Genomic DNA, 16,955 nt, shown 5'->3' with positions numbered 1-16,955 from the left:
TCGTATCTTTTAATAAATTCGGGGGGGTCGTCAGATGAAGTACAGTGTAGCCGAAGTTCTAGCATGGTGTGGGATTTGATTAGGTTAGAAAATATTTGGATTGAGGCCTCGTTCCAATGGATTTTGCATAGGGCCTCGGTAGATTCAACAGGGAATTGTTTGGCTAAAAGAGAGCTAGGCTGGTAATGAAGCTTAATTTTCATTGTTAAAGGGACGTGGTCGCTATCTGTACGGTCGCCCACTGCAAAGTCATAAACGTATGGCAGAAAAGAAGAAGAGATCACTATATAGTCGATTACGCTGCAGCCTCTGGGTGACAGGAAAGTGAAATCACCGGAATTGGCGAAGTTCGTTGACCCATTAAGCCATATTCTGTTAAACTGAAAACAGAATTTTGTTAAGCAAATGCCAGCACGGTTTAGTAATTTGTCTTTTGAATGTCGGCTTTGTGAGTAAGGAAGTGGTAAAAAGGTGTCGTGGTCAACATCAAGAGCCTTGTGGAACAACAAGGCATCGTTACCAACCCTTGCATTGAAGTCTCCTGCCAGAATAATTTCTGAGGAGGGAAATTTTCTTTCCAGGTCCTCCATAAGAGAAGTTAAGTGTGACCAATGGTGATGAAGAGAGGCGGAATTGGGAGATGGAGGGATATATATATTAAGTATGATTAGCGTTGTTTTAGCAATGGTGAGTTTTGTGGCTTGAATTGAACAAGGAAAGTCCGACAGTAGATTGACAGCTTCAGAAATTAAATGCGAGGCCACCAGACTTGCTAGACCGGCTTGTGGGCGGCCTCTGTTGTTAGTTTTTAGGGCTGGAGAACAATAAGAGTTGAACCCTTCGACGTTGATTTGCGTTAACGCCCAGGTTTCTTGGAGGAGCACGACATCGAAGGATCGAAGGTAGTTCAGGAAGTCTTTGTCCTTGGACTTACTCCTCCATCCTGAGAGGTTCCAAGAGATTAGCTTGATAGGTGAAGTGGAGGAGGAGTATGAAAGGGGGTTGACCAGTCAATCAGATTCAGTAAGTAGGTCTAGAAGGTTGTTGGACTGGGATGGGGCGCAACCATTAGCAATCACCTCAAGGTCGGAATTGTGACCCACAAGAAAACTAGTAGAGTCTCTGGTTTGATGCAGAGCAACATTAGAATCCGTTGTCAGAGGGCTCACTGTAGTTCTGCTGGGTTCGCTAGGAGGGACTGCAATGGGATCGGCATTAGAAATTGTAAGACACATATGTTGGGGCGGAGCCTGAGTATTCGTTACAATGGCTGCATCAGCCCCAACAGACTCAAGCTGCAGGAGTGAGTCTTTTGAGGTAGGTTTAGAGGCTGGGAGATTTGCCTTTCCTGAGCTTGGGTCAAAACTTGCAGAGTTTTGAAGGGAGTTTGTCAGGCTAAAATCAGATGTCCTAGCTTGATCCATTACTGAAATGATCTCTGCTTCCGGCTGAGGTTTGTTATGAGAGTTCGTTAAGAGGTCAAAAAAATCATCGTGGCCAGGTGGTAGAACAGCTATAGGGGCAGCCCTTCGATCGTCTTGGTGTCTAGGGTCAGCCACTTGATCTTGGTCAGTTCCCAGGAAATTCTCGATCTCCATCAGGAACTCCTGGGGGTTTACTAGGCCAATATTCCGTAGCGTATCAGAGTTTCCTTGCATGCCTCTTTTGAGCGAGGAGCCTCTGATGTTGTTTAAGGATTTCTCTAGGCTGAGAGTCAAACTCTGTAGGGCAGACTGCTCTTTTTCAGTGAGGATGTGACTGTGGGGATTCACCTGATTAGTTTGTGAGTTAATTGCAGAAGGCTTATCGGAAGTCTGGGAAGCTGGCCAAGAGATATTTTGAGCAGCTCGGGAAAAAGGGAGGCTTACCAAGGATTTTTTTTCCCCTGTAAGCAGGGGTTTTAACCCTGTGGTTGCAAAGACTCTTTTAGTTCTTATTTGAAAATTTTCTAGAAACCTCCCCATGCGCAAGAGCATTAAAGGTAGTGTATTTGTAAAGAAGGTGAGGTGGATTCTTTCTGAGTTAGGAGATCCAGGAAGCCATTCTATTTTGTCCAGATCTACTTGGCTGGTCTCTATACGAAGAAGTTTACTTAAAGAAATGAGGGCACATCGTTTGTTAAGCCATTTGTCCTTGTTAGCTAGTGCATTTTGAATTTCAAGGACTATTTGATTGGGTTGGAAACGTTGCGAGCAAGCAGAAAAGTAGCTCGGTGTTTCGAGTTTTAACTTATGTTCTTCATTCCCTTTGTCAGGTGAGTCAACCGAAGAAGGCTTCTCTCTGTTTCGGCTGTTGCATGGATCTAGACAGTGAAGAGTTCCCGAAGCATTTTGCAGGACACTTTGCTTCATTTGCTTCTGGAGGGTTTCAATTTGGGATGATATTTCTTTAAGCCGGTGGAAAATAGACATAACTGTCCTGCCAGAGATAATGCTGTGTTCTCCCAAGAGGGACAGGAATTGTTCAAAATCCACTTCAGCATTCTTACACAGCATTTGATGGGTTTGTTTAGGGTTTCCCACCGAAGCTGCGGTTGTTGGGAGGGAGCGTTTGGTAAAGAGCTGGCCATTTTCAGAAGAAGGGAGGTTAGCTAGGGTTGAGCAAGTATCACTCTCTTCCCCCTTATCATTCACCATCAAGGCAGAGTTTTTAGAAGCAGAGTGGCTGTTAAAATCACTTACTGGAAGTAGTTCGGTCCATTGGTCCAGCTTCTGTTGTTTTGGAGCCTTGCTAGGAGAACCACTGGAGGGACGCTGTCTTTTCTTTTTCTTGCCCATGAGGGTGGGACCAGCTTCAACGCTGTCTGCCTGTTTTCCTCAAGGGCAACAGCTGCAACGACGTTGTTATTCTTTTATCCAATGTTGTTGTTCTTTCTCGCTGGTGATAGCAGCTGCATCAAGGAGGGAGGCAAGTAACAAAGAAAAAACAGAGAAAGCAAAAGGCAAGAGACCAAAAAGCAAAGGGAAAAGTCGACCCAGCAGGAGGAAAAACACACGTCTGCTATCGGGTCGCCATCTTGCGCCTTATCGCCAGGACAATGTTTACATTAAAAACCAGGATTCACCATTTCTTTTTCTTCTCTTCTGAGTTGGAACATCCATGTTGTTAAGATAGTTAAGACTACCTTTCCTTCTTTCCTTCCTTCCCTCCCTCCCTCCCACTCACATACCAGCTATCAATATATTTCCTTGTTGATTTGGGCAGACTACCACATTATTTTATTAGGGCACAAACCATTCTCTTGTTAATGTCGCCTCAGTTAAACCAACTCTCCCTTATTGAAAAGTAATTTTGGAAATTTGTGTTAGTGTAGCATTTTGTGTTTGTGTGAAACAGAAGTTTTGGTTTATGTGTGATTAAAATAAAAATTCAGATTTCCCCCCAAAAATTGGGAAGCTGCTCCATTGTGAACAACCTGGGGAAAGTTAACAGGGACATATTCTGTATATCTATTGATGAAGGATGCAATTCTGGTTAAAATACTGTATAGTAGGTGAGGATTTAAGGTGCCACAGCATTTTTGTTTTTGTTTTTTTGTTTGTTTGTTTTTCTTTTGTTTTGCCTTGAAATGCTACAACAGACTATCATGGCTACCTCTTTTAAATCTAGAAATACATGTTTATATTTACACTTAAATGTATATTTGCATGTGGTTTCCCCTAGTAGCAACTGGAAATGATTCATCTAAAGTTATACATTGGGAGTTATTCTGGTGCAAGGTGCTGATATGACCATATTTTGGAGTAGGTTAATGGCTTTTCTAGTTTACTCATGCCTCATTTTCTCTTTTCCTTTAGTGCTGTGACCTAGGATTCCATGCCAGCTTGGCACGTACATTCAGAACATACCTTTCTGCTGAGTACAACCTAGAAACCTCACGCCATGAGGGGCTGGACATCATTGAGAATGCTGTAGACAACCTGGATGCACGAAGTGACAAACACATAGTCATGGATATGTGCAACCAGGTCTTCTGTCCTCCTCTGAAGTTTGAATACCAGCCTCATATGGGGGATGAGGTATGTAACTAAGGCATAGTCAACTAATAAGGCATAGCCAATTCACCGAAAACTGGAACCCTTTATTAAAATAAACCAATAAAATAAATGACAAGACACGTGGTTTAGAACAGTGGTCCCCCAACCTTTTTGGGACCCTGGACCAGCTGAGCCTCTGAGGAAGGCGGGGCACCCCCCACCCCCGTGCTTGCGTGGGTGCGTGCTCGCTCTCAGGCGCATGCACGAAGCGGTGGGGGAGCATGCCAGGGATATATATTTAAAGAATGAATAAGAGTCAACAGAAAAACCACACAGCTAGTTAAAAATCAAGTTTCCAATTTCCTCTTTTTCATTTCCAGTGAGGCACCCTAATGTATGGATGCGTTTTCTTTGCTGCTAATCGATAGCTGTCAAATAACCTGACTTATATTGAATTAGCATTAATATACCTGTTGTTGCTTCAGGTATGTCAAGTGAGTGCCCAACAGCCGGTTCAGACAGAGTTGCTCATGCGCTATCACCAGCTGCAGTCTAGACTTGCTACACTCAAAATAGAAAATGAAGAGGTGAGAGCTGTAATTTGTCTTTAATCTTTAAGTAAACAATTGTATCAACTCAGTTACCCTAATGATTCTGTGTAACTAATCTTTGAAACTGTTATCACGTATAACATGTTCATTTAAGACAGCTTTTTCAGCTCTAGAATCCAGAACAGATTTGTCTGAGTGGAGATCCTGGTGTTGGCTTACCTTGTTTTACCCACAGTGACATATGTATATGCATTTAAAGGTAAAGGTGAAGGTTCCCCTTGACATTTACTCCAGTCATGTCCGATTCTAGGGCGCGGTGCTCATCCCCGTTTCCAAGCCATAGAGCCAGAGTTTGTCCAAAGACAGTTTTTATGTGGTCATGTGGCCAGCGCGACTAGATGTATGTATGTCATGTAAATGTGTATGCATGTATGTCATGTAAATGTGAGGCCACTTATTATGTAAGACTTGTTCAGATAATTTGGTGAGGTCAGGGTGATCAAATATTCAAAACAGATTAGATCTCTCTTTAACAAATCCTACCTGGAATACAATCCTAGAGAACAAAGAGAACATCTGAGTGTGCCCTAGGAGTAGTACTGAACAATAGGTTTATAAGGCTGGGCAGATTTGGTAACTGTTACCAGCAGAATTGGAACATTCTTTATCCTATTGAAAAAAAAGGTGCAAAAACTGCAGGTTATTATGGGGTATAAGGAATTGAGATGACTGGTTCCAATGGAAGTGCGCTATTGGGTATTTTCCGTATTTTTTTAAAAATGACTTGAAGAGAGCCTCAGGATAGTTTCCCTGTATATCCATACAGATTTAGGAAAAGTTCCTGGAAAATCTAGGGAGTCTAAATTATAATTTCCTATGCCATCTTCCTTCTAGGTAAAATTCAGATTTTTTTAAAAAAGCATATGAAAAGGCATGGACTTATTATGAAATAACTGTGTTGTTTCTGCCACAATCTTCTGTGCCTACAATTTCACAGGTGCGAAAAACACTGGATGCTACTATGCAGACATTGCAAGACATGCTGACTGTGGAAGATTTTGATGTCTCAGATGCCTTCCAGCATAGTCGCTCCACTGAGTCTGTCAAATCAGCTGCTTCAGAAACTTACATGAGTAAAATAAATATTGCCAAGAGGAGAGCCAACCAACAAGAAACTGAAATGTTCTATTTCACTGTAAGGATAATATTCCATTTCTCTTGAGCACAATGTGGTTTTTAAAAATGTCATAACGGCTGGACATAATTAATAAATGTTGCAGACAACCTTCGTGAAAGGTTGATCCAGTGGAGACCCCACCCCACTGTCCGTGCACCCAATAAAGTTTGGTAGTCAGAGATGAAGGCCAAGATTTTTTATTATTAGATTGTGTGGTGATTCCAATTCTTTAAATTCCTTGTTCTTGTCAATGTAAACTGTTTAGAGTCAGGACAACATCTCTACAAGGAACTTAAAAGCACTACAAGGTTCCTTGCCTGCAACTGAGAACAAGATGAGGAGCTATTTCTGTTTTTTATTGTCCCCCCAAACTTGCACCAATATAAAATTAAACTGTTCCTCTTGAAGTGCAAAAGCACACACAAGCACACACACAGAGCAAGCAAAAATGATTGATTGCTTGTTGAGAAAGACAAAACCATACTCCAGATTTTTAATTGTCCATAAAATAAGGTTCAGTTTGCCTACTTTTACACAAACTGCACAATTTCAAATTGCATATTGTGGGATTTTGCACAAATTGTGCAGCATGTGCAAAAACCTTGCAGTGATATTGTTCTTATAACTATGGGAACTGTATCAAGAGTGCCTGTAAAGTCCTGCCTGTTCTCATTGGGAAGTAGAAGGATGTAACTGGTCTTAGATATCATTCCTGAGTACAAGACCAGCAAAGATTTCCATCCCTAGTCACGGATTTGTTGTAAAGATAAAGAGGAAAGACATAGAGCCACCATGAGCTCATTGGAGGAGCATATAAATGTCACAAATAATAAACACTAATAAATTCACTAATGTCACAATAATAAATAAATATTAATAACTCCACAGCATTGTAGCAAGCACTGTCTCTTAAATTCTGATGGTTTTCTGTGTGATTTTCATTCTGAAGTTTTAAGCTTGCATTATGTGTAAAGTCTTCCAATTTTTGTATCTCTTCCTGTTGTGTTCTTGGCATCTCTGAATTCATTTGCCTCTAGAGCATTATTGTTGAGCATGAGGCAATGTGAAAAGAAAAGTTATTCTCAGATCAGTTCCACAAGTGCATGGACACATCTGATCAGTCAAGCCAGGAGACCTCATGCAGGGAGATTTTTTTCCTCTGCTTTATCAGTGTTTGTACAAAAATAGAGTTCTTTCTGTAGGAGGAAAAAAAGCTCCTTTGCTTGTTGAGGGCATTCCCAGCAGCCTGACAAAAGAAAGCTTTCTTTGAACTGTTGTCCTGAGTTCCTTGTGATCTCAGGCCCTGACCTCGAGCACATGGTACAACACAAAGGTATCTGGTCTAAGAAAAGCAGATATTTAATTGTGGAAAAAGTAAAAACCCAAATGAGAAAGACATCTTTGGTCAAGCTTTTTTTATGTATATAACTGTAGTAAAGTTAATTAAGGCTTACAGTATTTCCATTGTTTCCTGCAGGTAGTCAGGAGCACAATAGGGGAAATATGTGTATCTCAAAATATGTTTTACCAAGAGTCTGTGCCCACTTTGTTTATGTTTTTATGTGTATCTTTCTCCTTTCAGAAGTTCAAAGAGTATTTGAATGGCAGTAATCTTATTACAAAGCTGCAGGCAAAACATGACTTACTGAAGCAGACTCTGGGAGAAGGTAAGTCGTCAGCATGTCTGAACAAAAAGACTGCATTTCCCTTCACAACAGGATTGCAAACTAGATCTTAGTCTTCTTAAAAATCTCACCTGCTGTTGGCCTCTTATTGAACTTTAATAGACAGACAGACAGAAAACCTTTGCTCGCTTTACCATTAATTTTGGCTGAGGCTGGTGTTTGAATGCCTTGCTTCATTGATTGGCTTCCTTGAAGGCATAAGGCAGACATCCCAGTGTTAGGGATGAACCACATTAGTTTTGTTTTTCTGCCAAGGGGATGTACGTGGCTGCTCTTTGTTTAGTAAAAAAGAGAAATGAAAACATTGAGCCCTGTGGACAGGCTCCTTTGTATCATGGCCGCTGTGTTCTTGTTAGCAATTATCCATTTAATTTGGTAAATAAAAGATTTTTGTAAAGATCTTTAGCATTTGTGGATACAAACAGGTGACTATAAAGGTGAATTCACTAAGATGTTTTCTCCCAGAAGCTTGTGAGTTCTTGTGTTTTAAACCAAAAGCCAAGTATATCAGCTCCAGGAACGGTATACTGGTGTCTGAGAGTTTTTGTCTGAAACAGTAGGTTTTATCAAGTTTTTCTCAAAAATAAATCCATTAAATGAGTGGCATTAAAAATGATGTGTGTGTGTGTTTAGTCGTTTAGTCGTGTCCGACTCTTCGTGACCCCATGATAAAGATGTTTAAATCTGATGGCTTATTTGGTATTTTATCACTTACTTGTATAGTGGTGTTGAAATTAGACAGTGGCTTGACTGATGTCTCGCTGAACAAGCCTTGTGCTGTTTGCAGAGGAGGAGCTAAATTTACAAGGAAACCTTGTGACCTTATTTAGATTAAAATGCTTTGGGAACTATATACGGTAGAGTATATGGTCCGTGTTCCGTGTGTAGATCCAGTTGCTAGGAAACCTCATTTGCTTCAGTTGCCATCCCTCCCACAAGAGGGGTGTGAGATTGAGGGGAGGCTTTGTTAGGGGTTAGCACTGCAGCCAGGCCTTTGTTGTGCTGGAGCACTCAGCGGTTTCAGCAGATGTACTTGTGAAGCCTCGGCTTCCTCAGTGCAAAGGTGGTTTTCTACTTTGAGAGTCTAAAATTAATTCTGAGCTCTAAATATTAAGGCTGGTCAGCCTCTTTGGGTAAAGGGTTTGGCACGGTGGCAGATCCCAGCACTGAGAAGGTCCCGCCCCCTCATTTGTCCATTCTTGTGTTTACATCAGATTGCCCAATTATACTTTGATATGGAATTGAATGAGTTACAAATGGTAAAAAGTTTTAAAGAGCTGCACCCTAAAGACTTCAAAAAGATGCTTCACAAGAGCCAAGAACTGATGTCACAAAAATGGCAGTGTTAAAAATATGAACACCTGTTCCACTTTCTTTCAGTGGCAGCCTGGGAACCATTCTTCTATCCATGACCAGCATTAGCATGTTAAATACTACTGTCACCTCCTCCCAGTTTGCTCAGAAGAGAATAGAAAGCTTATGGGATATCAGGCAAAAACAAAAGAAGAATTTAAAAAAGACAAAAGCATTGTGGCACCTCAAATACTAACTGCTATAATTTAATGTGGGTTTTCATGGATCAAGTCTACTTCTTCAGCTGTAAGAGTGAGATTACATGGCAATTTTTCATACATTTATACATGCTCCCTTTCAAAAAAAGCTTGTTTAAGTCTCTCAGTTTTCTGCAAGTAGTGATTTCTGAGATTCAGTCTCTATGAATTTGTTGTTGGCAAGTCTACCAGGCAAACTGGGACTGAGCTAGCATGATGTCTATTTCCTTTTTCTTTTCTTGTGGGAGTGTCAGGATCTGAAATGTTGTGTATATAGAAAATTAAAATAATTAAGGGGATATGTAGAAAAAAATAGCCCTGAAAAGGAAAGTGCTTTTAAAATTGAGATTTGAACAATAGTTTACCATAATCATTTCAAAACAATTGACAAGCTTTCCAGCTGAGCAAGATAACTCTATTATAATATCCTCACATCTGAATGTATATATATTACAATTTGTAAGTATAGAAGTGGTGTTTGCAGATCCTATAGCTTGTTGTCTTCATAGTTCCAATAATTTGGAGTGACATTTTGTTATTCCAATATTCTAGAGTTCTAGAATCGTGGTACAGCAGGCCTTTATTCCTCCGAATTTTACTGGAACAATAGAATTCCTCCCCTTTTTTTCTTCTTAGAAGAACTGACTGACTCCTGGATCCCCAAAGCCATAGAAAAGATATTGTTTAGAGATTGGTTGGGGAGAGGTGTGGACAAGTGAAAGAATTATAAATACAGAGAGATAAGATACATATGCATTCAGGAATTCCACTGATCAATATAGCAAGGCTTTACACTGCATCCACACAACAATCATCAAGGATTTTCATCCATAGATGCAAATTGGCACAAGGCTGACTTGGCTAAATGAGAACATAATTTAATAGTTTTTCTCTGTGGGTCCTTAATATGCTTAAAGCAAGAGGCTATTTCTTAATCTAGAGATCATAGTTAACAAGCTTTCTTGTGATTTATTGCCCAGTTTTATTTTCTATGTCCTGGAGATAGGTGCATTTTTTAGCTTAGAATCTGCTGCCTTCGATTCCATTTTAAAATCAGAGGTCTTGCAACACAGATATTGGCATATAAAGTTTAATTACTTTTAATTGGTTTTAATCCTCCAGATATTTCCCTCTCCATGTTTATATGATTTGAAAACCTGACTCATCAATGAGAACCGTGGATATTTCCCATTTCTTTAAGTTGAACAACATTTCAAATAATCAAATATAGCATCTGGGAAAAGTTGTTAATGTTTTCTGTTTTGTCTAAGAAATGTCACTGTGTGCCACAGAACTGGTAAGCACGTGACTCTCTCTTATGGTCAGGCCCACATTTCACATTAATGTTGAGGACGGTCTCATTGGGCACAATCTATCACTGCGCTCTCCCAAACAGATCCAAGTCCAACTGTTCCCTGATGTACAGGTTTTGACATATGAAAGGAGGTGGACCTGGCAGTTAGTTGAAACCTGACCCACTTGGGCTCTTCCTACTGATGCCAGGCTTTGAGATAATGACACTGCTAGGACAACGCCATCAATCAACATATGATGTGTTGGATGCTTTGTCAGTTTTTTCTTGCTGAGTAAAAATGCTACAGCAGTTCTGAGAAGGAAGGTATTACTGCTAAGACTGCAAATACAGTAGCTTAAATTTTGTTGCATTCTTATTTATTTATTTATTTATTTATTTATTTATTTATTTATTTATTTATTTATTTATTTATTTATTTATTTATTTATTTATTTATTTATTTATTTATTTATTTAACTTATGTGCCGCCCACACTACCCAAAGGTCTCTGGGGGGCTTACAGCATTTAAAATACAATAAAAAGGCAAAATAAAAGGGCAAAATAATTAAAATGCAATTAAAATATATATTCTAAAATTGCCATCAGACCCACAGCTGATATTATTTCAGTTAAAAGCCTTTATGTGGAGCTGTATGTGGTCAGTTGGATATAACAATCAAAATCTGGATTAGTTTCTCTTGACTAGCATCTCTCATCCTAGCTTTTCCCTGTATGTGTTTCTAAATAAACACCCTCTCCTTTCTTGCATCTTCCTTCATGGGCTACTTGTTCCTTTTCGTACAAAACCCAGGCTTGTTGTCGCTCTCCCTGTTCCTTCACGGTGACATCAAGCTCTACAAGCACCAGCACCATACCCATCTTCAAGTCTTGCCATCTGCCTTTATAGCAACTCTTTCCTTCCCCTTTATGAATTTTCTCAATCTAATCTTGATTTAATGTTTGCTTATATTCTGCCCCAGCTCCTTTGTGATATCATCTGTGCTGTCTTGATTGCAGTCTGGATTTTCCAGTTGGGCTAGATATGCTAGGCAAGGAATATGACATTTTTCCATGCAAGCTTGTAGACAAGCTTTCAAGTTGTTTCCTTCTTTATATGTTTCAGTGTAGTTGTTAGCTAATCAGAGATGGCAGTGTGTTTACATGGTTTCATCTCAGCCAGTTTTGGAATTCTCTTAATAAGTGCCTTCTCTTGTTATGTGATCTGGAAGTCTTCCGCTTTGTAGAGATGAGTCATGAAAGGATGAATGTCTGAGTCCTTGAGTGTTTCTGGCACTGTGTCAGCAGCCATTTCTTACAGATGCTTAAGTATTGCTTTAAGATTGTTTAAGGATTCTGGCAACAGCTTCTCATGATATATTTCATTGCTGGATTAATCCATAGCCTGGAAAACTTCCCACAGTTCCCAAAATCCCTCTGTAAACCTAGCTACCAGCCATGTTGCTGCTTGAGGAACTATGGGAGTTATAGTCCATCAGAGGGCCAAAACCTGCTATTTATGGTGATTTTCTTTTGTTCTGAATATTTTTCTTAGTGATTTTTATAGCTGTTTGTTTCCCAAATGAAACATACAAAATGGAAGAGACAACATGAGGAAAGAATAAATATAACTAGACATGGCTGAACTGAAAGGTCTGTTCTTTATTTTTAAAAAATACATGAATAGCCTGTCATGTTGAATGATGTCTTTGTTAAGGGAGGTTGCCTCTACCTTGTCTGCAAAGAGGACTCTGGGGGGGGATTTTTGTGGAGAGAGCCTGAAAAAGGGTGGTAGAAAATCACATGCTTTGAGTTGTATACGAACCAGGGTGCAACCCTCAGCATTTGTATTTGAAAGCATCTTGTTATGTTTTAGAGAGTCACGTTAGAGTACTGGCCCAGAGAAACTGATAGTCTGCTCTTACTTCAGAAACCATTTTACTCAGGAGCCAATCTACATGTTTCACTTTAATGCAAAGCCTTTTTCCTTTCTCTAGTTTCAGTGAGGCTGATTTGGGCAGAGTGTGAGAAGTGACTCTTATTCCTTCTCTGTCCGCAGTTAACACATTCTGGAAAACTCCCACCCTGCATCACTGCATATAATAAAGGGGGGGGGGGGGAGAGGAAATCCCCATTTTACTTTTTTGCAGTAGGCAGCCATCTCCTTCTTCAGGTTCTTCTGAGGAGAGGGTAAACATCCCTTCCCTAAGCGTGAGGATTCCAGCACTGCTGGAAATACGTAGCAAGCCTTGCTGGAGCTGACTGTCAAGATTATGAAAAACAAAACATTGGATCTGCAGACTTCCTCCTGGAATGACTGAGTGGGGCAGGGAAGTTGAGCAGGGAAGCCCCCATGTCAACTATGGGATATGATTTGCTACTTGTCACTTAAGCTGTGTAGTGTAGTAATGGGGGGGACTTTTATATGATGTATCACATTTACAGACCTACTGCCTTCCCAGTTTGCTGAATATAATTCATTTCTAGCCATTTAGAACAGTTCCTTGAAAATTATAGTAGCATTCATATGTAAATGAAGTGAAAGTGATCTGTGCTTTTTTCCCCCCTCCCACCAGGTGAAAGAGCTGAATGTGGGACCACCAGGTAAGTGCGCATTGTGTCTTTTCATTTTTCTCTTCTGTTGGTATACTTCTGCAAAAGATGTGGGTCTGGATTTAGCTGCATCTACTGCCAGCAGATGTGTGCCTGTACCTGCCATATCTATATGGTAAAAATGTTCCAAGCATGAGTTGTGGAGAGCAACAGTGAATGACATATCTCCCCCCCACACACACACATCAGTGGCCTGCTCATGTTTGCATTGCCTGAATCGATTAATTGGAAAGATGCCAAAATGGGCCCTTGTTTCTGCTGCAGTGTAGCTTTCAGCTGACTCGCCCTTAAATCATAAATATTGCTGTATCAGCACAGTATACAGCATAGTCTCTGTGGATGGTTCAGAGAGTGTTCAGCCACTTATGATACAGGCCAGCCTTCCTAGTCAAACTGCCAGCACTCCCCTATTTACTAGGTTTATTTGTTCAGGGGTGAACATTGAGTGTAAATCTGCTCAAATGAATCTAGAATTAGCCCCATAATGCTTTTTGATGCATGGTGTCTGGTACATTATTCCCTTTTAGTAGTAGAAAGTGGATGAGATGGGTATCAGGATTTTTTTTAACAAAATTGGATTTCTGCAGGTGAAAATAGCTTGTGATATATGAATTTTTGGGTTAAGTAATACTTTCATTGTGTCTCTACAACTTAAAAACAAAGTGAGCTTTTGAGTTCTCCATGAACCCTTCTGCAGGCTTAGATAGTATAACATTTGGGTTTGGGGAAGAAGTAAAAAAACAAATCTGAAAAAAAATGTTGGATGCTTAGGGGAAGGAGAAGGTAAGGAGAGGGGATGGAAATCTTGGGAGGAATAAGAGGGAGTTAAGAAAGACTAAGTAGAGTCTGGGAGGCTGACAAAAGAAAAGCATTGACAGAAATTGGAAAAGTAAAACTTGATTCAGTGTAGCAGGGAAAAGTTCACTTGGCAACAGTAGAAAGGGCTCATGGATGCCTACTAGTGGAAGAATTGAATGAGCGGAATGGAGGGAAGAGGAGAGCCCGAGAGGAGAGAAAAACCTTTAATGAGTGAAATACGGATAAAACTTTTCTAAAACAAGGTTGACCTCAGTAAAGAAAATACGTCCCATCTCACCAATGTTTAGTGGAGAAAAATTAAAACACACGGTACCTGCATGCTGCCTTTTCTTCTCTCCTCAAGGTTTTTGGCCTCTTCTAGTAAACACAGTTGCACTTCACTTTCCACTGCTGCCACAATAATCCCTTCCCTGTCCTACTATGTTTCAAATTGTAACCAATTTTAAACTTTAATGGTAAGAACATAAAAATTAGACATCACCAGTTGTTACCAGTTTAGGATCAAGTCTCATGGAGCTGTCAGCAATTATGCCCTCTGAAATTGTTTCTAACTAAAAACTACCAGGCTGGCTGGCGACCAGTTTCCACTTTATATACAACTTGTTAGGTTCCTTGGTAGCTTGTCAAGATCCTGGGAGGGATTTCAAAATTTCAAGTGTGTTGTATTAGCAAAGAAATGAACAAAGTGATTTTGTCAATGCTGGGATTAATGGCTTTTATAAAATAACTTTTCATCCTAGCAAAGCACATGGGCATAGTATGGTACAGATCATGTTGGTCACTAGAAATTGTGAAAAAAATTGATGGTTGTTTGTGGGTTTTTCGGGCTCTTTGGCTGTGTTCTGAAGGTTGTTCTTCCTGACATTTCGCCAGTCTCTGTGGCTGGCATCTTCAGAGGTATGGAGTAGGAACTCTGTCCATGTTCTGTGAAAAAAAAATGCTTTTCTCATTAGCTACAAATGAATTTCATTATATATTTGCACTAGTCTAAATATACCTGAATGCATCCAAAAATGACTGTAAGGCCCTTAGGGTGCAATGAGTTTCATTATCTAACAATGGATGCGGAATTTAAAAATACACAGAAGCATTGTAGTATGGAGGCATGGATTCTAGCAGGAGTTCTCAGAACTGCTTCTGAGAAGAAAAGATCTATTCATGCCTAAGAATATTCCTGATTTTCTCTTGTGATGTTTAATATATATCCTGTCACATAATCAATGGCTGAAATCCTCTTGGCGTAAATTTATGCTGCACAAGCTGAATGAGATCATCATTGGTGATGGATATCTTTAATTAAATTAAATTAAAACTTCCTATCCCCTTCAGGTTACAAGTCTCCCTGGAGATCCCTTCCCCCCCCTTAGGAAACCTTTGGGAGCTTTGGGATTGTGGAAGAAGCCCACAGGTGGTCCCACGTCTGGATTAGGACCACTGGAAGTGATCATGGCAGTGATTTTGCAATATTAAAGACTTATCTACCTGTCCTGAGATTGCTACAGGCTTTCCAAATGGAAAATGAATCCCTGGGTATTCTTGTAACCTAAAAGGGGTGGGGTGGGGTCGGTATTTTTAAATTAAATTAAACATATCCATTTACGGATGATAACACCATCTGGCTTCCATGGCATAACATGTATACCAACAGGATTCCAAACAATATTTTTTAATCCTTCTCACAGTGGGTTACATTTTAAAAAACAAATATTTTTGATGTCTGTAATAAAACAGCATTAAAATATCCTTTCTCAGTAGGTTGCTGACAATGTAACTTTAAGCTTCAACATGAATGCTTATTCTAAATTTCTCACACCACTTGGTTTTAAGATCATCTTTTAAAAAGATATCAAAGTTATAATATCCCTACAGAATGATTGAAGTCTGTGCATTTTTCTTTACAGAGGCTCTCCCTCCCTCATCTTTTTTATTTATTTATTTATTTATTTATTTATTTATTTATTTATCTATCTATCTATCTATCTATCTATCTATCTATCTATCTATCTATCTATCTATCTATCTATCTATCTATCTATCTATCTATCTATCTATCTATCTATCTATCTATCTATCTATCTATCTATCTATCTATCTATCTATCTATCTATCTATCTATCTATCATCTGCTCATTGAGATTCCCCCCCCTGCCAATGTATTCACATTGATGTTTTGTTGGTCTCTTTTGTTCCATTTTCCCCAGGCCCCCATGTCTTCCCCCTAAACCACAGAAAATGAGGAAACCTAGGCCTCTCTCAGTGTATAATCATAAACTCTTTAACGGCAATATGGAAACATTCATTAAGGTACTTGCTGTCTAACAGTAAGAGTCTGTGAACACTGTGGATGTAATGGTAGCATTTTTCTCTTCTAACCACTGACTGACCTGTTTCTTTTTCTTGGATCTGGCTTTTTCCGTGTACAGCACATCACACCATTAATGTGGTTTGTATGCCCTTTACCTCAGTGACTGTATCTACTGGGAGCTACTCCTCTTCATGCAATGATCAGGCATGTGTTTTATTCCCTCTCAGTGTGTCTCGCTGCTGGCTGTGCCAACTGGGAGGAATGAGATAATAGTAATGGCCCTTGTGGAACAGTATGAAAGAATGGCACCCCTTTATGCTGATCAGCATGCTAATTGCATCTGCCATATCTTATCACTACAGGCAGGACTACTATGGTTTTATAAGCTGCACATAGTGGAATTTAAATGTAGCGTGTCTGTTACCCACGAAAAGGATTTGCAGTGGATCAGAGTTAAAAAAAAATGCTTAAAAATCTGTGATGCTCAGATTGATATGGCTCTTTGTAGTTTAAGAAGGCTAAGATGCTATTAGCAGGAGAAAAAATTAGATTATTTTGTCCCACGACAGGATAGGATTGCTCAGAAGGCTGCAGAGGGATAGGATGTATTGCCCAGCATGGAGAATTATGTATCCCCACCTTCTTATTTCTGTTCATTTACTAAATAGGTTTGGGAGTCTATAGCCCAGGTTCTAAGAGTACTTCTCAAAACATAAAAACTGCAGTCACAGCTGTTCATTAAAAACTAGCGCTATAATTAAAATGTGGATTTGAAACAAGAGGGTCTGCCCAAAAAACATAATTTAAAAGGTCTTCACCTTGTGCTCAAAGAACCACAAACTTGTAAAGCTGAACCTATATATGGGAAAGCTATTATATGATCACAGTGCTGTACAAAAATGCCCTTGTCCTAGAGGTTACTGGAATTGTTTCCTTCACTGGAGATGATGCTCAGTGGAGAGAACATTTTTTTTGCAGAGAGATAT

At 39.7% G+C, this 16,955-nt stretch overlaps 1 protein-coding gene across 5 annotated transcripts in view; it reads left to right on the top strand.

Annotated features, from left to right (window-relative positions):
- The window catches only part of SRGAP3 (SLIT-ROBO Rho GTPase activating protein 3), a 233,720-nt gene that overhangs the window by 178,157 nt on the left and 38,608 nt on the right, over positions 1 to 16,955 (top strand). For 3 of the 5 annotated variants that reach the window (XR_013541621.1, XM_020791403.3, XM_020791406.3), the window contains exons 7-12: positions 3,798 to 4,019; positions 4,463 to 4,564; positions 5,526 to 5,723; positions 7,288 to 7,372; positions 12,809 to 12,836; positions 15,866 to 15,968. Coding sequence is in view for 4 of the 5 variants with exons in the window: in XM_020791403.3 (XP_020647062.1) it covers positions 3,798 to 4,019; positions 4,463 to 4,564; positions 5,526 to 5,723; positions 7,288 to 7,372; positions 12,809 to 12,836; positions 15,866 to 15,968 (738 nt within the window). In the remaining variant the exon portion in view is untranslated. The remainder of the gene's footprint in view (positions 1 to 3,797; positions 4,020 to 4,462; positions 4,565 to 5,525; positions 5,724 to 7,287; positions 7,373 to 12,808; positions 12,837 to 15,865; positions 15,969 to 16,955) is intronic. The other 2 variants (XM_020791404.3, XM_078385223.1) reach the window with 1 other exon arrangement.

Source organism: Pogona vitticeps, chromosome 2 (genome assembly GCF_051106095.1).
Source record: "Pogona vitticeps strain Pit_001003342236 chromosome 2, PviZW2.1, whole genome shotgun sequence".
In the NCBI taxonomy this organism is placed as follows: domain Eukaryota; kingdom Metazoa; phylum Chordata; class Lepidosauria; order Squamata; family Agamidae; genus Pogona; species Pogona vitticeps.
Note: the sequence above shows the minus strand (reverse complement) of the source record. Positions and strands in the feature narration are given on the sequence as shown.